This window comes from Mustela nivalis (genome assembly GCF_964662115.1).
Source record: "Mustela nivalis genome assembly, chromosome: 7".
Taxonomy (NCBI): Eukaryota; Metazoa; Chordata; class Mammalia; order Carnivora; family Mustelidae; genus Mustela; species Mustela nivalis.
In genome coordinates this window covers 24,045,764-24,071,430 of record NC_139026.1, presented here as the reverse complement: position 1 = coordinate 24,071,430, position 25,667 = coordinate 24,045,764, and the positions used below count along the sequence as shown (strand labels likewise).

General features: G+C 41.8%; 1 protein-coding gene and 1 long non-coding RNA gene across 3 annotated transcripts in view; one reads left to right on the top strand and one right to left on the bottom strand.

Moving 5' to 3' along the window:
- NTN4 (netrin 4) overlaps positions 1 to 9,922 on the bottom strand; it is a 113,660-nt gene extending 103,738 nt beyond the window's left edge. For both annotated transcript variants that reach the window (XM_082739298.1, XM_082739299.1), the window contains exons 1-2: positions 9,082 to 9,922; positions 5,713 to 6,242 (exon numbers count right to left, since the gene is read on the bottom strand). In XM_082739298.1, the coding sequence (XP_082595424.1) occupies positions 5,713 to 6,242; positions 9,082 to 9,136 (585 nt within the window). In that variant the 5' untranslated portion in view covers positions 9,137 to 9,922. The remainder of the gene's footprint in view (positions 1 to 5,712; positions 6,243 to 9,081) is intronic.
- LOC309869001 lies at positions 5,318 to 6,355 on the top strand. Its single transcript, XR_014313920.1, has 2 exons — positions 5,318 to 5,564; positions 5,688 to 6,355. It is a non-coding gene; the product is annotated as an uncharacterized lncRNA (long non-coding RNA).
- Positions 9,923 to 25,667: the final 15,745 nt, after the last annotated feature.

The following is a 25,667-nucleotide window of genomic DNA, read 5'->3' as shown; positions in this document are numbered from 1 at the left end:
GCCTTCAGATTACTCATCAGTCATGTGTTTTTCCATCGATGACATGTAGGTTCCTTTTCAAATGCTCTCATTCTAAGAAACACTTGCAAGAGGGATTTTTCACAATGTTTGTCATTATAATATACAACTTCATTTTTCCAGATCTACAGGCTAAAGACATGGGACCCTTAATTACAGATTTTGTTCACTCAGAATAACTTGCCAGGAACTCAGAATTCTCGACTATTCCATCGAGCACGAATCTTTCAATCTGTTTAGAAACAGCAAGCCCTCCTTGCTAGCACTCCCCATCCTCCACCTTGTTTTCTTTTCCTTTCTTTCTTTTTATTCTTATTTATTTCTTTTAATTTAATTTAATTTGGTCCTTATCACACTCTGACATACTCTATATTTTACTTAAGCATTGGTTTTCTGTTCTCCCTTTAACCCCCTCCCCCAGAACCTAAGCCTCATGGGAACGGGGACTTCTGTCGTTTTGATTCGCCACCATATCCCCAGCACCTGCAATGGCATCAGACACCTAAAAGCCCAAAAATTATTTGATGAACAAATGAATGAATAAACGTAATTTAAGGTCCTTCATTAGCTGCCTTTCCCCAACCACAGCTTATCTCATATTTTTACCAGTTCAATTTCTCTATGTTAACCAGGGTTTCTGAATCTTATCCCCCTCCCCGAGGCTTATATTCGTTTTCCCCCTCTGTGTCATCTAAGGATGTGCTCTTCCTTGTCATTTTCTCTCATCTGTTCATGCTCATTTATTCAGCTACAGATTTACTGAATGCCTACTGTGACCCCAGCAATGTGCTTCCATGCTGGGAATACAGAGGCAAATAAAGCCGGCACGATCCTTCCCTGGTGCTTCATTTGAGACCAGCCTTCTTCTGTTCTTGGCTTCTCTGTGCTGCTGCCTCCCTTTGAATGTTTTATATTCATAGTGCCCTAGAGGGGGGAAAAAGTCTGTGTGGTTTGGTTGGTTGCTACCCAATTTTGAATAGAGCTTTTCTAGCAGTAAGTTATAGAGCAAGGGGCAGCAATGCTCGCTTCTGAGATGATGACTCCATCACCCTAGAGGTGCCTTGAGGTCACTGGAACATTGCTGTCTCCTGAACAGTGACGACTGAAACTCCCTTTGAAAGAAGCCTCACTGTGCAGAGCCTGAAATGATTTGCTGTAACTCTTCACTTCCCTCTGTTTTCTGTACCCAGAGGGGGTCTGACAGTGCTTCTCTGAATCCCCCCAAAGCTGATCGAACCTCTTACCTTTAGCTTCAAAGCTATTACTACCCACTGCTCCAGCGAAGTAGAAGATGAAGCCCCCAACAGGCATAGAGCTTTGATGTCAAACCATGACAAGCACCAGGCCTCTCTGTGCCTTTTTAAAAATTACTGAGATATATGTGAAAATTGAGAAGTATGTATATTTAAGGAATATGATTTGACAATTTGATGCACACATGCATTGTGAAATAATCACCATGTTCAAGTTAATTAACGTACCCATCACCTCAGTTACCACTTTCTTTGTATATGTATGGTGAGAATCTTGATATGCCCTCTTAGTAAGTTACACAAGTAATTTAGTAAATTACACAATTACACAATTACCAACACACAAGGAAGTGTTGGTAAGTATAGTCACATTGCTGTACACTAAAATTTATTCATTATAAATTCACTAGAATTTACTCATCATCTCCAGAATTTATTCGTCTTGCATAACTGAAACTTTGTCCCCCTTGAACAACATCTCTCCCATCTGTCCTTTTACTGGAATTTGGGGAGCCTTAACACCTCCATCCCAGCATTTTCCAACTTGTAATCTGGGGATCCCTGGGGTTCTGAAAGCTAGTAATTGGAGTTCTGCAAAAAGAGGGTTCCACTGGGTAAATAAGTTTGGGAATGTCACATCCTATATTTCCCACTTGCGAACACAGGTCACATAATGAGAACGTTTATGTATTTACAGGTGTTCATTTTGCTAAACCCACTCAGTGCTTCCCAACCTAGTTTGGTCATGGAACCTTTTATGCCCAGAACACCACTGATACTCAGAGGACACTCCTGCTCGGGAGAAAGCTGTTTGGCACCACCTTTTTCACATTCATGTCACATCCAAATGAGTAACAAATGACTGTGACAGAGTGAGCAAGAAGAGAGATATGCAGACATCTCTCTGCAAGCAGTTCTTTGGAGGTCAATAATGAGAACAGAACATAGTTTTGTGGAACAAACATTAGACTTACAGTTACAAGACCCATGATTTAGTCCTACTTTTGCCATAGAACTAACTAATGCAATGTTGTTGGGTAAGTCGCTTCACCTCTGAGCCTTGGTTTCCTGTCCTGCAAAGACACATTGTAGGAGAACCATTCATTGTAAATGCTGACCAGTTTGGGAAGTTGTTGTATAGCAGATTTAACCTTGATTTAACTTGATTTAAAAAGTATTCTTCTGGGAGGCTTTTGAGGACTGTATTGTTTTTAAAAAAGATTTTATATATTTATTTGAGAGAGAGCGCATGTGCAAGTGGGGAGGAGAGGGAGAAGCAGGCTCCCGATGAGCAGGGAGCCCCATGCAGGACGCTGGGATCATGACCTGAGTTGAAGGTAGACACTTAACTGATTGAGCCACCCAGGCACCCCACTGGGGCCCATATTTTTGAAAGTCCTCTTTCAGATGTCTGGTGCCTTCAACTCTGAAGATAGAGGTATCTGATTTCTTAGACATGAAGCTGCAGGTCTCTCTAAGGCCCTAAAAGCCCAAAGAAGTATTTTGGAATGAATAATGGAAACAAATTAAGTTTGGGATATAGTTATGTTAGCCTGAGTAGTAGGATAATACCTAGAAAAGTCCTAAGAAGTCTTATATTGAATGGAGAAAGATAGAGGTCTGTAATAGTATAAGTAAGCAACAAATGAAATTTGAGATGACTTATTTGACCCTAGGGTAATTGGCTTATTTTTTCTGACCAGTCAGTTTCCAAAGATGGAGACTGGGGATAGAGTGTTGTCCTGCAAAATTAATCTTTGGTTCAGCACTAACTTATATTTCACAGCAACACAGGAGACATAGGTAGTAAACACCTCCAGGGAGGTGTCCTCTGAACTTTATGTTTGAGGAAGACTCTCTTCTACTTTCCAACTCAGGAGGGAAAGATTCACTCCCAAACCCGTGCTCTGAAGGGAAGAAATTCTATGATGGTTTACTGTATGCTTGCAAAACTCCTTGAGAGGGAACCATATGGCTCTGGAATTTTTTTCTTGCCATTGAATTTGAACTCTACTCAAACAAACTGGATATGAAAGGTAACTAAAACTGGATATGAAAAGCAAAATATCTAACACAAATTTTAGTCTCTCTGTGCTTGAAATTTGATATAATAAGCACTGATGACAATAAGTAGTTGGGCTTTAAAGAAGATAAGATTTTGCTTCCACTCTGAGTTAAATAAATGTTACTTTAGTTATCTCTAAGTAATTGCTGGGCCATTGTAATGCATTCAATGTGGTATTTGCTAAGCAAGCACGCCTGCCATCTGGTTACTGAAAGACTGTATTTTTGCTACTTCATAGATACACATGGCCCAGTAGCACTGAGATGTAGGGAACCGATATGAGCGTGTGGATCAATTCCAAAGCAATTTGAGAGTTCAAGCCATTCCCTTGTTTGCAACACAAAGTGTTCTCCACATAAGAAAACAATGAGTCCAACTTATCCGTCTCTTTCCTATCCTGGTATCTTTTAAAAACGTCCATCATGACACGGTGCACATGGGTTTACAATATGAAGGCAACTTTATTATTTATTTAAGATGTATTTATTTATTTGAGAGAGAGAAAGAGAGAGAGACAGAGAGAGAGAGAGCATGAGCAAGAGGGCAGGGGGGGAAAGAAGAGAATCTCAGGCACACACACACCCCACCCCCACGCAGGGCTCCGTCTCGTGACCCTCATGGCTCACGACCTGAGCCAAAACCAAGTCGGATGTTTAACTGACTGAGCCACCCAGGTGCCAACTTTAGAGACCAAGAAGAAGAAGTAGGAAAAGTCATCTGTTGGCTGTTTGTACCACTCCCACTTGGTTCCCATGCCAGCGGCACTGTGCCCGGCCCACAGACAGCACACAGAAGGAGGAGCTGGGTAACATGGCTAAAGTCCATAAGTGACTTTGGTAGCAGGGGGAAGAAGTTCCCGACCAGCTTCTTCACTAGGCCGTTCGCAAGCACCCCTCTCCCCAAACCAAAGGCAGAATTAGTGGCACTGACTACAGTGCCTAATACATAGCAGGGGCTCCTAAGTGTTTCCTAAGTACAATCATCTGGGAAGCCGGAGAATAGTAATACAAAGGACAGCTAGGACTACTAGAAGGGAGCTTATCTTGGTCTTTGTAGCTCTTGTACTATAGACATTGGACATATGCCTCACACATAGTCCAGGCTCTCCCAGCCTTGCTACTATTAACACAAGAGGCTAAGAATTCTTTGTTGGGGGTGGGAGTGGGAGTGAGACGACCGTCTTGTAGGAGTTTTAGCAGTCCCTGGCCTCCACCCACGAGATGCCCACAGCATCCCTCTTCCAGCAAAAATGTCTTCAGCCATTGCTAAATGTCCCCTGGGAGGGTCGAGGGGGTGGCAAAAGCACCCCTACTTGAGAACCACTTCTTTAGTCTGTGGGTTCAGGACACATGCCAGAATTAGAAAGATTATATTCTCTCTTCCCTTTTTTTCAGAATCAACATGTTTTAAACATGATTTTATTTTTTATTTGTTAAGTAAGCTTTACATCCAACATGGGGCTTGAACACATGACTCTGACTGAGTTCTGCCAACTAAGCCAGCCAGGCACCTGTCTGAAATCCATATTTCTTGATCTACATGATAGTATATTACTTTCTTAATCTGATTTCACTTAACTTAGTTTTCTCTAAATGTTTTCATAAGGCTATACAGGGGCTAGGGGGATTTTTTAAGGTATATCCACATAAGTTAAAAAGACCTGTTTTCCCATGAGGGAAGGGGAAATATGAAACAAGGAGAAAACATTCCATACAGAAATTGGACTAGTAGCTAAGGAGGCTGTTTTGCAAAATGAGGTTGAGATGGTTTGGGGCCCTGGGTAGATAGAAGTCCCTAAACTGCAACTGTGAGTCCAAAAAGAACTTTTGTATCTTAAAAGACACTACCCTCATTTGTTTGCTATGCATTCTTATAATCTTAACAATAAAACTCCACTGTTATACAAAAGTATCCTTCTGACAAACAGATTTTTTTTTCTCCCTTGGCTTTAGTTTTATTTACTTCCTATTTATGTTAACAGTTTCAGGAAGATACCAGCATGCATGGACTCCAGGAACTGGCTGTCTCAGTAACTCCTGTTCCTTCGGAATTACAGTAAATAGTCTCACTAACTGAAGAAATCATTAGCTCTTTAAACCTCAAAGATAGAGTGATGATGCTACGTATCTACTCTTCCTAAAATTAAGAAAATTAAAACCTTAGAATTCCCAGCCAAACCCCGCCAGTGGACAACCTGCTTGAAATTGACTACACATCCATATCTAAGGGTGAGAAATAATTTATGACAAATAAAGCTCATGAAAAATTCTAATTTCATTCATGTTGCTACAAGCACACCTTCATGCTTTAAAAAAATGTGGGCTGGTAACATTTTTCTACCTTACTTACAGCGTGGAGTTAAACGCGTGCTCTTACCTCTCCTCCAGTGCACGGAAAAGGATTGGAGTATCTCGAAGTGCAAAGAGCTCCCTTCTTCACAACATCATCTTCCAGCCCAAATGTAGCTGAGCAGTTCGTGGCAAAGTACTTGTAAGGCTTCCATGTCTTCCCAAAGTCCTGGGACCGGTCCAGCACCATGGCGGCTGGCCTGGGGGACTTGAACACCATAATTAGATGAGTGAAGTAGAATTCAGCTTCCAGGTCTAACTGGATCTTTTCCCTGTGCACATCCTCAGCAGACTGCCACCATGTGCGGGGAAACCTGAACGATGAGTCTGCCATGGCGGCTGGCAGGTGAGCCAGGTGAGGCTGGGCGGCATTGCATTTGTCACATTTGGGCTGCCGACAAGTCAGATCAGCGTTCTCACTGTAGGAGCAGTACAGTTCAGTGGCGTTCTGGCCACAGGTGGTGTCGGCCCAGAGTTTTCTCCCTAAAGCCAAGTTTCCCATCCGAGGGTTGCAGGCTTTTTCACAGCGGGAACTCACTCCGGCGACTCCACTCAGTCCTAGGAAAGGGAAAGCATATGTTATTCAAGACAAACCCATCTGGAAAGCTCTTCTGTCTTCAACAGTCAAGTTATCCCCAAAGAGCTCAAGACTTTCACTAAAGAGGAAATTCTATCAAATTGGAGCACAGAATACTGTCCTGCGTTTCCAGTGCGTTTGTCTATACGTGTGCAAGCCTGCACGTGTGTGCGTGTGCATTTCATGGTGATACACGATTCACATCAAGAGGGGAAAATCACACAGATAAAGGGTGAGAGGAAGGAAAAGGGAAACACTGGGGGAAAGATACTGGCCTGAACTTTTTAAGCACTTTGCTTAAAAAGTACATTCTAAACATTCTAAACATCTAAACCTTCCCTATATTTGAAATACATGTTTGTTTTGAAGTATGACTTAAATAATCCCTAAAAACAATAATGTTTTTAAGATCATCAAATTTAGTCTTTCAGATATAATTTGAGTCCTTAGCATTATCTAACAGGGTTATTAGGATGCATTAAGGAGGAAATGTTTTATTCTATTATATTTTTAATCCAAAAATGTGACAGGACAAATTCCCTAGGAAAAGCAATACGAGATATTTCTCAATATACAGTGGGCTCTCACTTAGGGAGGCAAAATGAGAAACCTCTGGTGCTCAGATACATAATATCTATTTTTGATATTGAGTAAATATAACGAAGGAAGAAATCTCTAAACTGCTAAATGGCAGAAAAGCTTATTTGACATGCTCTCTGCCTCTTGAGGGCTTCTACCTATGACAGATTATATAGTAGTTGCCTGTTTGCTTAACAGGAGAATGTTTACAGTCTGGCAGCCACTAACAGCACCTTTAAACATTATCTGTGAACTAAAACACCTTCTTAAAGAAACATGTGCTTCCATCCAAACAAAGGTCCAACAGACTTTAATGTTTCAAAATGACTTAAGATGATAAACATTATCCTCTTATTAACATCTTGACTATGGATTTTAATCCTTTAATTTGGGTTTGTCAGGTTAATTATGAATACCTTAAGCAAAATCATCTATTTTAGAAGTTAAAACAGAGAAGGAAAGAAGGAAAAGGAAGTCAAACCCCAAATTCTGGCTAATTGAACGTTTCTGCTTCCTAAGAGAGAGCACCTCTGAACTGTTATCACTGGGCTGTTGGAGAAGCCAAATGACAGCTTAGACTAAAACAGAGACATTTCACACACTGACTGACAATCACCAGCCCCACATAGCCTCTGCAACCAAAAGAAAGGGCTTCTTTAGGCACAGTTTTTTAAATGTCAAATTCAAAGTGCATTATGCCCAGACTCTTGTTTGCCGCTGTTCTGATTAGCGGCAGCAACAGTTGCTTGTGGCCAGGATCACTCAAACACACAGTGAGCTATGACTCACCTGCAAAGCATTTCAGGGAAAATCATATACTGCCCGTACAAGTATTTTTGACTTGAAACACTTGCCTTGTGATATTTATTTACAACCTCTTGATTGCTTGCATGTTTTTTTTGCCATAACATGGTTTGAAAAGGGAAAGATTTAATAAAATTCACTTTGTGGTTGGGGGGAGCATGCATAAAGGCAGGCAGGGGTGCATCCCTAAGAAGAATTAAAGTAAAATCTTAGACCTCTAATGGCTCCTTGGGGGAAAGTACTGGGTCGTTTTAAATGTCTTCAAAGTAGTAAGTAGAGAAAGGACTGGAGCCAGATAAATAATTGGTGGGCAAAATACTTGGAGCTCCGCAAAGAAGTGACTATCCAAGTCTAGCAAGGATGCTCCTGAATCTGGCTGATTGGGGTGAAGATTCTAAAACTTTGCTTTACTGTTTGCCAGCGTCTCTGGGGGGCAGAGTGGAAGAAGGGAAGATACAGGGCGCCAATGTTCTCTGTCCACCAGTCCGTCCCTCCAGCCCACACCCCCCTTTCTAGAGCAAAGGAGAAACGTTTGAGAGATTGGATGCGTGAAGAGTCAGTCCCTCGCTTTCTTTCCCCCTCACACAGTGAGCTGCCCTTACCCCTGACTAGAAACCAGGTGACCTCAAGGGTTAGGGTTAGGGGAACAGAAGGGGGGCTCCCGAATTTAGAAACGGCGCGCTGGGAACGGGTGGCCAAGGGCAGCCTAGGAAAGCCGGGGTGGGAGCAGGAGGGAGAGAGCCTCTGACGACACCTTTGCCGGCCGTCCAGTTACCGAGACAGAGAGCAGACCCGCCCCCGACCTCCCACGGAGCCTCAGCCAGGGTACCAGTTCCCTAGGGGCGGCCAGCCAACTAGTGCAAGCCAGGGTGATCACCACCTATCACCACCTCCCCGCCCGGGGTCTCACTGCGTTCCAGCCACTGCCGTGGAGAAAGGGCACATACACCCCACCCAGGTGTCCCTACCTGGTTCCCTAGTGCCCAGCATGAGGTGGGGGACTGCGGCCATCGCTCTCCACGAGAGAGCAGCCGCGGCCCACGCGCGCCCAGGGTCGCTGGGCCATCCCTCCCCATCATTCCTCAGGCCATGAAGTGCCGGGGGATGGCGAGCTTGGTCCTTTGTTCCCTCACAAAGTGGAAAAGCAGTTTTTCACAAGCTCAAAATGAGAAAGAAACCAAGGTCGTGGTATCTCCGGCAGGGCGCACCCAGGATATCGGGTTATCTAAGGGCATGTGCATCGCAGTTGCAAAAAAATCAATAGTATTTTAAACTGCAGAGACCCGGGGGAAAGAGGCGGAACATGGCCACTCATTTCATCCTCCCGAGCTGAGCTTAGCGCTCCCAGCCCGCACTCCCCTGCACCCCCGAGTCCCGAGGTAGGGAACAGAAAGAGCGAGGGAAAGGGGGTGGGGGCCCAGCAGCGTCACCACCCACCTGCGGCCACCGCGGAGCAGCCCCAGAGCAGCAGCAGCCGCGCGCAGCTCCCCATGGCCGGGAGGAGCCGGGAGGACCCGGGCCGGGCGGGTGCGGGAGGGAGCTGAGCCCTCTCGGTTGTGGGATGAAGCGCCAACAGTCCTCGGGAAGAACTGGGGCTCTTTATTTCTTCCCCCTCCTGGGGCGCCAAGCTCGGTCAGTGGGCGCCGGCGGCCGGGAGCCGCGGGCCGGGGCCGCGCCGGGCGGTGGGGTGACCCTCGCGCACCGGCCTGGAGGGGCCCGGGCACCTCAGGGGCGACGGGAGCCCCCGGACCATAGCCGGCCTGGCCGCGCAGCCCCTGCGGAGCGGTCCCGCGGGCTTCTCCGCCGCTAGCCCGGGGCTCAGCGCCCGCAGCAGCCGCTGAACTTTGCGAGACCTTTCACTTCCCGGCCGCCGCTGCCGCCGCTGCCTCCCGGGCGTCCTCCTCCGCTTTTACCACCTCCTCTCGCTGCCGCGTCTCGGTCCCGTCCTTCTCCATGGGCAGTTCCATGGGATGCATTTTTATTGCACCGACACCGCGGCGCTCCGGTGCCAGCCCTCCTCCCCTTGCACCTCCACCCCTTCCTCCTGCCCGCCCCCAGCGCTCGCTTGACAGCCGGGGCGGTGCAGCCTGCGCTGCCGGGTCGCCGCCGCCGCCGCGCCCCGGGAGGGGTCTCCCGGCCCCTCGGGCCGCCCTCGAAGCCTCGCTACCAGCTCGTTCCGCCCGCCTTAGCCCCCGCGGGGACGGGTCACCTCGGCCCCCAGCTTTTCTCGCGCTCCTCCCGGCGCTTGCCCTGCATCTCCCTGCGTGACCCCCCTGGTGCCCTCCAGCACCCACAGGCCTCTTCTGGGAAGCAGTCTCCCACCTTCTCCCTGAACATTCCAGAGAGCAGTTGACTCCCTCTAGATCAGGTCAGGACATGCCAAGGGGCTTAAAAAACCGCGAAACAGGCTAGCGCCTCCTTCCCACATCCCCCAGCAAAACAAACCCTCCCCTCCACTCCCCATCTCCGCCACCCCTTCTCCCGGAGCCTCGCAGTCCAAGAAAGGAACCCCCCAGCCCGGCTCTGGGTCGTGGGCTTTGGAAAGCGCACTGCTAAGTGGGCTAAACAATCAATGCTTACTTTACCAGAGGTGTATCCATTTTGATGTAAAAAGCGTTCCCTAATTCAGACCCAAGGTGCTAAAAGAAAAGGGTCACAGGACTGGCTAATGGGCAGCGTAAAACATCCTTGTCTAGAGGCAGGGGCATGACAAAGAGAAATTGGTCTTTCCAAGCACTTTCACTCCATATAAAATGCATAGTGCTGTGAAACAATAATGTTGTGCAGTAAGTTATGGGGGCAACTTAGTAGCAACCAGAAGCAGCTAATTGTGGATAGGATTGCTCAGGGCTGCTGCTTATGGAAGGAGATTAAATAGCGCTGGAGTCTGGAACTTTTGCAACTTCTATGAAAATATGATTCCATGCACACATCCAGGGGGAGGCAAAAGTTAAGTAGACAGCCGTGTTTTATTGCCATGTTCATTTTGTGCCTTTGAATATTTCCCAAAAAATTAACTACATTACAAGTACCTAATTCAGTTGTGTGTTACTGATGATGACAGTTCAGAGTTTTGGGTCTCAAGTTCATATTTTTCATGGCTCACCTGGGGATATATAAGAAATTTGTATCTCCCAAGAAGAACTGGGATGAAGTCAGCTTCATCTATTTGGGAGACATTAAAATTATTCTTCTGGCCAATACTGGGGAGTGGCAAAAGGTATGGGACAGCAATTTATATTACACTTTAGGAAATAAACCCTTTGAGTTTCCAAATATTGGCAGTGTTGGGGTTTTCTTCATATCTTATGGACACTCTCTCATTTGAGTCACTGGAACACCTCTCCAAATTATTCTTTTTACCAAATAAATGATAGGAAATTATAATATCTAAAGTCTCATAGCCCCAATATTAACCTAATGGCCAAAGCAAATTAAAGAAAGAGCACATTTATTACTAACCCCTGAGTCTGTGGTGTTGAGCAGAACTACTCCATTTCTCATTACAGATTTCAGAAACATTTACTATCTGCACGAGTCCTGCCTGGATAAGATACTTCCTTGATTGCTTTATAACTGGTTCTTGCTTCTTTAACAAGACATTAAGTACCTTCCTTGATGGCAAACTAGTCTTTCATACTTAGTTTATATAAAACATTATTATGTTTTTCTTTTCCTTTTTTTTTAAGATTTTATTTATTTACTTGACAAAGAGATAGAGAACAAGCAGGCAGAGCAGCAGGCGGAGAGGGAGAAGCAGACATTTTGCTGAGTGGGGGAGCCCGACATAGCAGGGCTCCATCCCAGGGCCCTGGGATCATGACCTGAGCCGAAGGCAGCCACCTTAACTGACTGAGCCATCCAGGTGCCCCTATTATGTTTTTCTTATATTCTTCATTATTCTTAACGGAGAGCACCTGCTAGGTATAGAATAAGTTTTCATTAAATACTTTTTGAAGATTTTACTCGTTTATTTGACAGAGAGGGACAGTGAGAGAGGGAACACAGCAGGGGGAGTGGGAGAGGGAGAAGCAGGCTCCCCATTGAGCAGGGAAACTGATGCGGGGCTCCATTCCAGGACCCTGGGATCAAGACCTGAGTCATGAAGGCAGAAGCTTAGCTAAGGACTGAGCCACCAGGCACCCCTCATTAAATATTGTTGAATTATGTTTAAACTATTGCCATATGTAAGTACAGGGTTAAGAAGAAAACCAACAAAATCAGAATGATTACCTATACTCTAAAGGAATCTGTATTTTTACACCAATACTTTCCATGCAAAACAGCTTAGGAGAGAAAAGTAATTAGCATTCTAATCAATTTCATTTGGTTACATAGTCTAGTTATAAATTCTATTTCCATTCTGAAGAAGCTGTTCAGGGGAAGTTTATCTACATAAGGAAAATCTTGCTCAGTGATGAGTTTATCAATGCTTGTGATTATTTTGGAAAAAATCAGTAATGGATTTAGAATTTTCTTCTTAAATTTTATGAATTAGTAGGAACCTTAGCAAACTTCTGGAATTTCAATAACAAGTTTCCAGAATTAAATCTAGAATACCCCCCAAGAACTTGGAAGAAAGCTAAAAAGGCCTTTAAGAACTAAAACAGATGACAAAAAGTCCATGCACCAAAGACCTTATTCATGGGAGACCTCTTCAGATGTTCATTTAAATTATTCATGCAATGTTAATAAGTTTGGCTATTCTGTTTTCCTTGACCACAACATATTAGAAGTAACAAATTAGAATGAAGTGGGATGACATTAAAAGAAGGAATGAGTTGAGGCCACCTTGTAATAAGAAGGATGACAGAACTATAAAAAATAGCCATAAAGAAAAAAACCAAAAAAACACAGCAGTCTGAGTGAGACCTTTAAAAAAAAATTATTTATTTGAGGACAGACAGACAAAGATAATGAGAAGAGAGCATGGGTAGGGAGCAGAGGAAGAAGAAGGGTCCCACTGAGCAGGCCTCCCAACATGGGGCTCGATCCCAGGACCCTGGGATCATGACCTAATCTGAAGCCAGATGCCCAACCGGCTGAGCCATTCAGGTGCCCCTGAGTGAGGCCTTTTAGTGCAGAGACAAAGCACTAAAAGGCTGAAAAGGTTGCACTCTGTTATAACTTACCACAATGAGTGAGGTTCCGAATAATACAGGATATTCAGCATCGAGAAGGGAACTTAGGGGTCCTTAAGCCCAACTTCTCACCCCATAGGAAATCTCTCCACAAAATCTCTAATAGTCATGTAGTTTCTATTCTAGAAACCTCAGAAAACAAAAGTCCCAAAGAAGTCCTTTTCATTTTTGGTAGTGTTTTATTTAACTGGGACATCTCTCTTCTTAAAATTCTACCCTTGTTGGATCTATGATGGACATCAGGGAGGGTATGTGCTATGGTGAGTGCTATGAGTTGTGTAACTGATGATTCACAGACATGTACCCCTGGAACAAAGAATATATTATATGTTTTTAAAAAATATTTTATTTATTATTTATCTGAGAGAAAATGATAGAGAGAGACCATGAAGGGGGGAGGGTCAGAGGGAGAAGGAGACTCCCCAGCAAGCAGGGAGCCCTATATAGGACTCGATCCTGGGACTCCAGGATCATGAACTGAGCCAAAGGCAGTTGCTTAACCAACAGAGCCATCCAGATTCCCAATACATTATGTGTTAATTAAAAAAAAATAAAATAAAAGATAAAAATAGCAAGAATACAAAAAAAAATTCTATGTTTATAGTTTACTTTTTCTGAAACTATGTGGAATAAGTCCAATATCCTTTCTGATAGGTATTCAGAGATTTGAAGTTAAGTTTTATTGCTCTGTTTAACTATTCTCTTCTCCAAGTGTTCGTTTACTTGCCCATGTGGGATGATTTCCACAGCTTTCACCAGCTTAGTCACTCCCTTTCAGATATACTACAGTTTATTAATGTTGTTCCTATACTGTGCATCTAGGACTCCAGTCCAAGTTTATCTGGATTGGTGTAGAATAAGACAGAACAAGTAGTTCCCTTAACTTAGGTCTAGGGCTTATATTCCAATAGCTTAAAAATGCATTAGCATCTTTGTGGTATTGGTTGATATTATCCTTGAAGCAAATTCAAATTCCCTTTTCATTTATGGATGAAGAAGGGTTTTTGACAGAAGATAAGCTACATTTTGTTTAATCAGAAGGAAAGAGTTCTATTAAAGTACATTGCAGGTAGTAAGCATTCAATAAATATTAATTTTTTAAAAGATTTTATTTATTTATTTATTTGTTTGTTTGTTTATTTGACAGACCAAGATCACAAGTAGGCAGAGAGAGGAAGGAAGCAGGCCCCCTGCTGAGCAGAGTCTGATGCAGGGCTTGGTCCCAGGACCCTGGGATCATGACCTGAGCCCAAGCCAGAGGCTTAACCCACTGAGCCACCCAAGTGCCCCAAGAAATATTAATTTAAAGAAAAAAATCAACAAGTTCAAATTAGAAAACTGGAAAAATGGTTAAAAATTTAAAAAGAAACTGTTAGTCCTAAATGGGATAAATACCTATTTTCTGAAAAAAATAATCAGTTCTATGGAAAAATTTGATTCTTCAATAAGACTGTATGTATACACATGGTATTACTACACTTTTCCAAGGGAAGGAAGAACTTTGTACTAGTGATATTTTTTGTACACCTAGTATCTTTCCTCATTGAACTATAAACATGATCTCATTTATACTTGAAGCATCAGTGTGTGGGAGGGAACAGGAATAGTTGCATGCATTTACAGAGAGAGAAAGTGATGTGAAAGATGCAAGTGCCAAATTTAGATCATCCAATAAATATATACTGGAGATCAGACATGGGTTTTCAATTTTTTTTTTAAAGAAATCATTGTTTATCCATCAATTTTCCATAAATACGATCTTATCTCTCTTGGACCTAAAAGACTGTTGGGAAAAAATTAGATGGAGAATTATTTCCATTGAAATAATCCTGTGGTTTTTTTTTTTCTACCTAGGTCCATGCCCATTAAAACATCATCTTGGGAATTTCCTTAAGCTTTAATTTAAGCCTCCTGCCACTGGCACTGTTTCTTTCTTCATGTGCTTCCTGGCTACAGCTGCTCATTCCTAGGAAGGGAGTGAGAGCCTTTGAAACTACATGTGCTTTTCCAGGAAGGTAAGCAGTAGTTTTCTTTAAAAAAAAAAAAAAAAAAAAAAAAATGCACGCATGCTCTCTCATGTTTAAATTAATTATATGGAGCCTAGAAAGTTCAAACAAACAAGAACAGTGTTGTTGTTACAGAGATAGCGACTCTGGACAGCACTGTACTGACACAAATTTTAAAACTTTTCCTCTAAATAGCCCTTAACTAAAACTTTCCATACATATTGCTACTCCTGCCAGTGATGAAAAGATGCTCAGAGGCAAATTACTATTCTTTTAAATGTAAGAAAATAGACAAAGCAAGAATGACTAAAGACCTCACGAGGATGAAAGAACAGTAATCAATATGCGGGACTCCCTTTATTTATCTGTGTCTTTTATGTAGTAGTGTAGTGTTTTAGAAGCAAGGACTGGCCTGAGCTCCCAGGCAGGAACTTGGCTCTACCACCTACTAGCTGAGTGACTATGGGCAATGGTAAATAAATAACCTGCTGTGCACCTATTTCCTCCTCTGCCCTATGGGAATAATAATAGCATCTAATTAATAAGATTACTATTAATGTTAAATGAGTTAATATTTATGAAGCAGTAGACAACAGCAAGACCCAGGAAGCACTTTAAGTTTTGTTAAATCCATAGAATAGTAAAATGCAAATCCATCATGTACATACAATCTCTTCTGATGCGCCCTGGAATTTCATCTTCAAGTTACATAGAGATCTTTAATAGGCAGAAGCTACATTGTTGCCCTGGCTTAATTTTAAATGTTGCCTCATGTCTGTGAAAGCAACACACAGGAAATGAAAGTATGAGGTAACTGATGTTCTCCAGCTAGAGGGAGAGGGACATTAGCATTGATGGAGTAGCTGCAGCTTCCAGGCACAGTGTTGAGTGTGTTACAATTCTCACAATGACCCTCTAAGGTTAGGTTGTCAACCCTTGGATACTGACAGTCAGAGAAGTCAGATGCCTGAGCCGGGTCACAGTACGCACACGAGTGAGGATTTGACGTCTGATGTGTCTGATTTTCAGTGGAGTCTTCTCTGAGAGAGGTGGCATAGCCAGGCAGTTAAAGGAAAGGATCAAAACTAGACTGCTAATTTCTTCATCAGTTAAAAACACTCCTAAAATGCTTTCTACTTTGACAATCGCAGTTTATTAAGCACCATCTACCTGCTTATTTCCAAATCTCAGTTATGAGATTCAGGGCTGTATATCCAACCGCCAATGGACAGCTCTACTTAGACACCTCAAATTCAACACGTTCAAAACTAAATTCATCATCTTTCTCCCCTAACTTATGTCATTCCTCCTATATTCCCTATCCTGTAGAATGTCACAACTATTCGTCTTCTGGATCAACTCAAAAAGAGTAACATTTTTCAGACTTCTGCAGAACACTCACATACACTGAGACACACACTAAGTATTGTGAAGAAAAAGATTTCTGTAGTCAAATAATCTTAACAGTGTGTTAAAGTTAAATAGGACTTCTCAGAATCTCTTAGATGCTAAGTTCAGTTCAAGTCTCCAAGAAATGGGGGCGCTTGGGTGGCTCAGTTGTTTAGGCATCTGCCTGTAGCTCAGGTCATGAACCTGGGGTCCTGGGATTGAGTCCTACACTGGGGCTCCATGCTTAGCAGGGAGCCTACTTTTCCCTCTCCCTCTGCCCCCCTCCCTCTGTACCCCCTCTCCAACTCATGCTCTTTCTCTCTCTCTCTCTCTTTCAAATAAATAAATAAAATCTTTAAAACTATCTCCAAGAACGGATATGGCATTCTATTAGATAGGATCACATTCAGTTGCATGAATCTAACTCAGTAGCTTAACCAAACTAAGACTGATTTTCTTCTCATGGTAAAAGGTATACAAGGAGGTATACAGCCTAGTACAAGTGTAACTGCTCAAGAAAGTCATCAGGACATGCACAGTTTTCTTCCTCATGGTTGAAAGATGGCTGTTCTACTTCTAGGACTTGTGTCTGCATTCTAGGCAAGAGAGATGTAACAAAAGAGAAGGAAAAAAGATATACGCTGACTACGTCTTAAAAGCTTTCACAGCAGCATTGCATGCCTGCTTACATCTAACTGTGCAGAACTGGTTTATTTGGCTTCTTCAGACCATAAGGAAGTCTGGGGAGATGAGTATTTTAATTTGGCTTATTGCCACCCTTTACAAAATCAGGCTGCTATTAGAAAGAAAAGGAGGTTGAACGTTGAGTAGACAATTAGCTGTATATATCATCAAAAGTTAGCAATTTCACCCATATATTTGGCCCAAGCACTTGCTGACAGTAAGGGGTTCCCCATCATTGGCAGACGGTCTTCATGTTGCTTGTTTGGCACCCAAACCTTCCGTGATGTTATCAGCTCCTGGCCACAGGCTCTCTAGCGCATCCTACAGTGAAACTATCTGCCATCTCTGAGATGAACATCAGTGCTCGGTGCCTCTCACTTCTGCACACTCTCTGCCTTTGCCTCTTTTTCTCTCTTCCTTCTGGCTAACTCTGGCAGGTCCTCAGAAATTCAGTTAAATCGCTGTCACAGCTCCTTTTAGACTCTTTCCCCTTCCAACTGGGTTAGCTGTTCTCCTATCCTCCTGTGCATTACTATATTATCCTAAAGTATAGGTGTTTTCCCCCCTTGTATACTGAGTGAAAAACAACAACAACAACAACAACAATAGCAACCCTGGATGCACAGTTGTGTTTATGCTCTAATTATAACTGTAGGAAACAGACACATGAAAAAGGCATGGAATAGATCAATATGTTAGAGATAATTGGTTCTCTGGCTTCTAAACTTTTAGCAAGCCATATAATTGTTATGATCACATTTTTATTCCAAAAATAGAACAACTGAAGGCAGGACATGATAAAGCAGGACATAAAGAGTGTCGTCTAAAGTAGGCAGTTAGCAGTGGGCTCCGGAGGTGAGAAGAGCCACATGGAGGATGTGGACTAAGCTGGGTTGAATAGGTCTGGATGGATATGGTGGCAAGTGTGGGCAAGCCTCATTGGTGATGGTCACATAAATGCTCAGGCCACATAAAGTGCCTCCTAGACAGTGAGTAGCGTCCATTAAGAGAAGGGATTCAGGGGTGCCTGGGTGGCTCAGTGGGTTAGGGCCTCTGCCTTCGGCTCAGGTCATGATCTCGGGGCCCTGGGATCGAGCCCCGCATCGGGCTCTCTGCTTGGCAGGGAGCCTGCTTCCCCTCCTCTCTCTCTGCCTGCCTCTCTGCCTCCTTGTGATCTCTGTCTGAAAAAAAACAAGTGAATAGAATTTTTTAAAAAAGAGAGAAGGGATTCATGGGAATCGGTGGGAGATGGGGAGGAAAGGGTAGATTAAAACCAAACAGTTAAAGGCTTTCATGAGTTAGGCTCGTTTGTGTTGGCAAATTATTTTATAGATGTCTTTATCTGGAAATGGCATATAATAGATTAGAAAAGAGAAGACCTAGAAGAGGAATTAAGGGCTACTCTATGACAAGAGCTGGGTTGAAACCAAGGTGGTGATAGGGAAAGTGGAAAAAGAGAGATTGAAGAAAAAACGAAATACAAAGAATTGACAGGGCTTTGCAGCCACTTGATGGTGGAATTGGCAAAAGAAGTTAAGAATGCCTTGGTGGCTCTGAATCTGGTTAATTGGGAAAAAATGGTAGTTTCTGGGGTGCCTGGGGGGCTCAGTGGGTTAAAGCCTGTGCCTTTAGCTTCGGTCATGATCCAGGAGTCCTGGGATCGAGCCCCGCATCGGGCTCTCCCCTCAGCAGGGAGCCTGCTTCCCCCTCTCTCTGCCTGCTTCTCTGCCCACTTGTGATCTCTCTCTGTGTCAAATAAATAAAATAAAATCTTTAAAAAAAATGATAGTTTCTTTTTCATAAATAGGAGAATCAGGAAATGTAGCTAGTTTAGGAGGTGGGACGATAAAAAATGGCCAGCTGCGTTGTGAAAAGGCTGATTTAAAGAGAATGGCAGGCCAGTCACGTCCAGCAGACAGTTAACATGGCTTTGGAGCTTAGCAGAGAAAGTCAAGTCTCCAGATACAGGTTTAGGAATCATTTACATAAAGATATAATTGAAATAATAAGCAGGAAAGAAATCCCCAAGAAACAGACTATTTTAAGAACATTTACCAGTAACCTTTACCATTAAACATTTACCTAAATTACCTAAACCAGTAAACATTTACCATTTAACAGTATTATAACTTAAGATGATTTGTAATTATCATGATAAAATATTAGTTTAGGAAAGACCTTCGACCTTATTTGGGCCAAACTCCTTTTTCAACATGAAAAAAATGGAGAATCATTGAAAATATACATTTAAAACCTAAAGCCTAATTATTGTAGACCCCAGGGTATTCAAAGTTATACAGCTCATTAGGATTAGTGACTGGATTGTCATTGAGGTTTCTCTTTGCCCAGTGACTCTTACATCAGCAATCAAGAACACAAAGGTTCTGCTAAAAATTTTCTGGCTCTTTTGCTTAAAATCAAAGAAATCATTGTCCAAAAAACAGAAAACCATCTTTAAAAAACCCACAGTTTCCTCACTATGAGACTCCTAACTCCAGGGAAACAAACTGAGTGTTGCAGAAAGGGAGGTTGGTGGGGGATGGGGTAACTGGGTGATGGGCATTAAGGAGGGCATGTGATGGGTTGAGCGCTGGGTGTTATACTGAACTGATGAATCATTGAACATTATATCAAATACCAATGATGTACTATACCTTGGCTAATTGAATTAAAAAAATTTTTTTAAAGCCCACATGGAGCACCTGGGTAGCTCAGAGAGTTAAGCATCTACCTTTGGCTCAGGTCATGATCCCAGGGTCCTGGGATCGAGCCCAGCAGGGAGCCTGCTTCTTCCTCTCCCTCTACTGCTCCCCCTGCTTGTGCTCTTTCACCCTGTCAAATAAATAAATAAAATCTTAAAAAAAAAAAAAAGCCCCCAATTTCCTAAAAGAGCAGTTTGATTTAAAAAAAAAACAAGGAGGCGCCTGGGTGGCTCAGTTGGTTAAGCAACTGCCTTCGGCTCAGGTCATGATCCCAGGACCCTGGGATCAAGCCCCACATCGGGCTCCCTGCTCAGCAGGAAGTCTGCTTCTCCCACTGACCTCTCTACTCTCATGCTCTCTTTCTTTCATTGTCTCTCTCTACCTCTCAAATAAATAAATAAAATATTTTTTAAAAAAAGATAAAAAATAAATTAAAAAAAAACAAAAAACACTTTGTCTTTAGGTGAGATTTCAAAAGAAATAATATAGGACAATGTATTCAAACTGCTATTTAACCTAGCTATGCTTCTGATTTTATTTTAACTGTAGGTCTTAATTTCCCAGGATATTTATTTCCCTTAATTTCCCTGAGTGATGCTGCAATTTCAAACATAAGCAAGTTTCTGAAATTTGTATTTCAAATCTTACAAGATTGCAATGCAATTTAGAGGGCCAGTCTATGACACCATCTGCTTTAACCCTAAATTCAGTATAATGGACCTTACCTTAGAAGAGAGATTCAGTTGCTGGGAAAATCAGAAGAACTTCAGTACTGCATTATGCAATGTCTAATTATAACAGCATGTTCAGAGATCAAGGTAATAACTTGTGGGTATTAATGTCTTTTTTTCCCCCAAGATATTTATTTATTTATTTATTTATTTATTTATTTATTTATTTATATGTTTAAGAGCGCATAATCCGGGAGAAAGACAAAGAGAGAAGCAGGCTCCTTGCTGAGCAGGGAGCTGGATGCGGGTCTTGATCCCAGGACCCTGAGATCATGACCTGAGCCGAAGGCAGCAGCTTAACCCACTGAGCCACCCAGGCGCCCCTTTTCTTTTTTTTTAAGATTTTATTTATCTATTTGAGAGAGAGCACAGAGTAATGGAGAGAGAGAGAGAGCACAAGCGGGGAGAGGGGCAAAGGAAGAGGTAGAGGCGAACTCCCAGCTGAGCAGGGAGCCTGACTTGGGGCTCAGTTCCAGGACCCTGAGATCAGGACCCGAGTTGAAGGGTGATGCTTACCCAACTGAACTACCCAGGCACCCCAGTACTAAGGTCCTTTAAAAACCTGCAAATAAGTGGTAAAAGACATTGCAAGTCCATAGACACCCAAGGTTATAATAAAAAGTTCATTTATGTTCCTGCAAAATCCAAAATAACACCTCCAATGTTCTACCTTAAACTTGCCCCTTATAAATGCTATTACTCACAGAAATATTCCCTATTAAATTTGAGGAATTAGAACCTTAAAGCCAAAGTTAATACAAAGGTAATACAAAAATATTCATTACTTTGGTGAAGTCCAAGCACTTTTTCATGTATAAGTTAATCTCTGGACAAAACTATAGAAGATTTCTTGATCATGGAGAGCCAGTACTTCATTTTCCCACTTGCTTCCCTCCTTTAGGAATGTTTGAGTGGATGCAAGGTTTATTGTAAGCAGAGAAAAGGGAATCTTCTTTTAAAATTATTAATTATTATTAGGATACAGGATATTCCTATTGTGGACAGAATTCTGTTTTTGGTAGTAAAACATAGAGAAGGGGCACCTGAGTGGCTCAGTGGGTTGAGTGGCTGACCTTTGGTTTCGACTCAGGTCATGATCTCAGGATCCTGGGACTGGGCTCTGCTTTGGCCTCCATACTCATTAGGGTACCAGGAGGAGTCTGCTTGAGGATTCTCTCGCTCCCTCTCTCTGCGCCCCTCCCCACTCTCTCTCTCCAAAATAAATAAGTAAATGTTAAAAACAACAACAAGAACACTGTATTAACATTGTTGAAAACAACACCGAAATTTATAATAAAAAGAATCCTGAAATATCAAGGGATTTCTCGGTCTACTAATGATCCTATAGGAAATTTGTTCTGTGGAGCTATCATATTCTCTGGCCTCCCATTCAGCCAGCCCAGGAAAAGAAGGAAGTACAGATTACTATCTCTTACTCTGAAAACAAAACAGAACAAAACAAAACCTGCAGACTTGAGGTAATAAGTAGCTAAAGCCAGTAGCTTTAAATTCATTTCTCAATCTCACTGGTGCGGTCCTGGGTGTACCATTTTTTAATATACAGAGTCAAATACACTTAAGATTTCCTAGTGTGTATTTTCTTTCTTTTGTTTTCCTTTTTCTTTTTCTCTCTTTTCTCTCTTTTCTTTCTTTCTTTCTTTCTTTCTTTTTTGTGCACAAAAGGATATTCAGTTGCCTCTATATGAACTCAAAATATCCCGCAATCAGTAAATACATGTCTTGAATATGTATACTATCCAAGGGAATAAGTAAATGGAGTTGTATATAGAAGAAAAACCCCCTTATGCAAATTTGGAAGAAGTTGAAATCTTGATAGGACTTCTCCCACCCTTTTCTAACTGGTAACAATAACTAGCATTTACTGGGGACTTAATGTATGACAGGCCTTGTGCTAAACCTTCTGCATACATTCTCTTCAATCCTCACAGTCACCTCAAAAGAGGCCTTTAATCATCATCCTCACGTTACAAATGAGAACTGAGACTCACGGCAAACAGGTGACCCATAACCCAAACCACAGATCTCCAAAGCTCATGAACAAACACACCATGTCCATCAGGGGTCTTTGGGAAATATACAGAAGCAGCAAGAAGGGCAAACCCATCATCCCAAGAAACTCGTTTTCATTTTGGCACATTTCTTTCTGATCTTCTTTCTATCCATACAATTTTTGTTCCATACTCTTTTTCACTTACTGTTGTTATTAAGTTACTAGAAATTCTCCCAAAATATCAATTTTCATGACCACATCCTGTTCCAATGAGTATATATACCTTGTTCTACTTAATACTGTATTTATTTGGATACTTTTGCTATTTTTAAATAGTACTTTTATAAATATATTTGTGAATTAAATATTTTCTTAATCTGGGATTATTTCTTTATAATCATTAAAAAGGAAATACCAGGGCAAAGAAAAAGTATGTTTAAAGCCAGATTGCCAAATTTCTTTTTCAAAAGTGTTGCACTAGGGGTGCCTGGGTGGCTCCGTCTGTTAGTTTCAGCTCATGTCATGATCTCAGGGTCTTGAGATCAGTTCCTAGTCGGGCTCCACACTCAGTCTGGAGTCTTTTTGTCCCTCTCCCTCTGCTTCTCTCCTGCTTTCTCTCATAAAAATCTTTTTTTAAAATGTTGCACTAATATATGGTGCCTGTTTCACCTCATCCATATCAGTCCTTAATATTATATTTTAAAAATACAAATTTCCTAATTCAGCATGTGAAAAGTGATACTTAAAAATTGCATTTCTTTGATTGGATTGTATGTAAAATTGAAAACGTTTTCTGTGCCTGCTAATAAGTTTTATTTCACCCTTTTCACTAGTTTCCTGAGGTGAAAGCTTACGTTTTGATTTTAGATCTTTCTTCTTTTCTAACATATGGGTTTAATGCTATGAATTTCCCTCTAAGCAGATTGATTTTGCTCTGTCCCACAAATTTTGATAAACTGTGCTTTTATTTTTCTTTAATTCAAGATATTTTAGATTTCTCCTTTAACTCATGGGTTGTTAAGAATTATGTTGTTTAATTTTCAGATATTTGGGGATTCTCAGGCTATCCTTCTATTATTTATTTCTAGTTTAATTCCATTGCGGTACAAGAATGTGCTTTGCATGATTCCTGTTCTTTTAAATTTGTTAAGATATATTTTATGACCCAGATGTGGTCTATCTTGGTGAGTCTGAGAAAATGTGTATTCTGCTATGGTTGAACGGAGTACTCTATAAATGTCAACTCAATTCAACTGATCTGTTCAAGTCATCTATATTCTTACTCTCTTCACCCTTTTCAAATTGTACTCATTTTTAGCAACCAGTGAACAAGACAACAGAAAAGTAAATAAAAAGCTAAATTATACTTAAAATTTATATTGTAGGAAACAGATTTCCATATATGTTTTCCATGATGTTTTTAGTGTTCGTCTATTACCTCTTTCTAACAATGAAAAGGATGTATGAGAGGAAAAAGCTGGGTGAGAGGGTGAGCCAGAAACAGAGAAGAAAATGTTGAAAGGAAACACCAGTCACGTCACTAGTCTGAGATTTTTCCATATTCTGAATGATGCTCTCATGCCTACTGGGGTGTGGGGGGGGGGTGGAGCTTATTGCCAAGGATTTTACTTTTTTTTTTTTTTTTAATTATTCATTTGAAAGAGAGAGAGACATGCACAGGGAGGGAAGGGGAGGAGTAGAGGGGGAAGGAAAGGGAGAGGGAGGGAGACAAGCAGACTCCACATCAAGCATGGCGGTCCCATGTGGGACTTGATCCCACGACCCTGAGATCATGACCTGAGCCGAAACCAGGAGTTGGACACCACGCCCCCCACCAAGGATTTTATCTTTATCAGTCTTTCTGAGAATTCATAGTTTTTAATGAAAAGAGTAAAAATATAACACTTTAAAAAAGGAGCATCTGTAATCTTGTGTTTTGAACTGGGCCTGTTTTCACTGTAAAATGTCACAAGCTCATGGTTATAGAATTGGAAAGGTACTGCAGTACAGAAAGTTCAGCTGATTACATAGTATTATAGTTATTATAGTTCAAAAGCAATCAGACTATTTGGAAAATCTTTTTCATAACAAATGTGTTCTTCTTTTAAAATATAAACACCATGTCAATCTTAGAAGCAAACACTGACTGCATATTTATGTCAAGTCAGTTGTTGTAAGTATTTTCGTTACAACAATGCAAAAACGTGAAGCCTAGGTTTACTTTTTAACTCCAGCCCTGTTCAAAGATCACTTATTGGCCTCTGAAGGAACAGGTGGCATGTCTGTTATAGTTTAACAAGTGGCCTTTCTGTGAGGTATAGTCAGTCAGATACCTCTGGATGCTTTGGATGCTCTCATGTGTGGCGGGGTGCACTTGCTAAAAACATTCTCCTCTCTAGATCTGGAAACCTAGAATTTTATATCTTGGGCATGAGATATGTATTCCAGACTTCCCTTTTGAGTCATAAATGAAAAATGCCATCTTGCAACTGAGACAGCAATTCCTTTGCCAAGAAATCACATTCTTTTTTTTTTTTTAATAATCCATCCCATCTTTTATTTTTTTTTTAAGATTTTATTTATTTATTTAACAGACAGAAATCACAAGTAGGCAGAGAAGCAGGCAGAGAGAGAAGAGGAAGCAGGCTCCCTGCTGAGCAGAGAGCCCGATGCAGGGCTTGATCCCAGGACCCTGAGATCATGACCTGAGCCGAAGGCAGAGGCTTTAACCCACTGAGCCACCCAGGCGCCCCAAGGAATCACATTCTTAATTTCTTAATATTGACATAAATATTCCAGTTCTTGGTAAATCAGATAGCTTTCTGTTTGCAGTATATATCTGAGCATTTCATCCTTTTTTTTTTTTTTTTTTTTTTTTTTAAAGATTTTATTTATTTATTTGACAGAGAGAAATCACAAGTAGGCAGAGAGGCAGGCAGAGAGAGAGGAGGAAGCAGGCTCCCTGCTGAGCAGAGAGCCCGATGCGGGACTCGATCCCAGGACCCTGAGATCATGACCTGAGCCGAAGGCAGCGGCTTAACCACTGAGCCACCCAGGCGCCCCGCATTTCATCCTTTTGATAACAAGGTTTATGTGGATTTTTTTCCTGTCCGAGGTACCATTAATTATACTAAGCTCCCCCAAAATTTCAGATTCACCTCAACTTCAAATACCAGCAACTTTATTTTGTTCTACATTTGTTGGGTTGAGTTGAATTGGAATTAACTTAGCTTTATAGCTAATTTTAGGCATGTTTACATCTTTAGGAAATTGAATTCACATTTTTATGAACATGGTATAATTCCCCATGTATTTAGGTCTTCTTATAGGCATTTCAATAGAGTTTTATAACTTTCTTT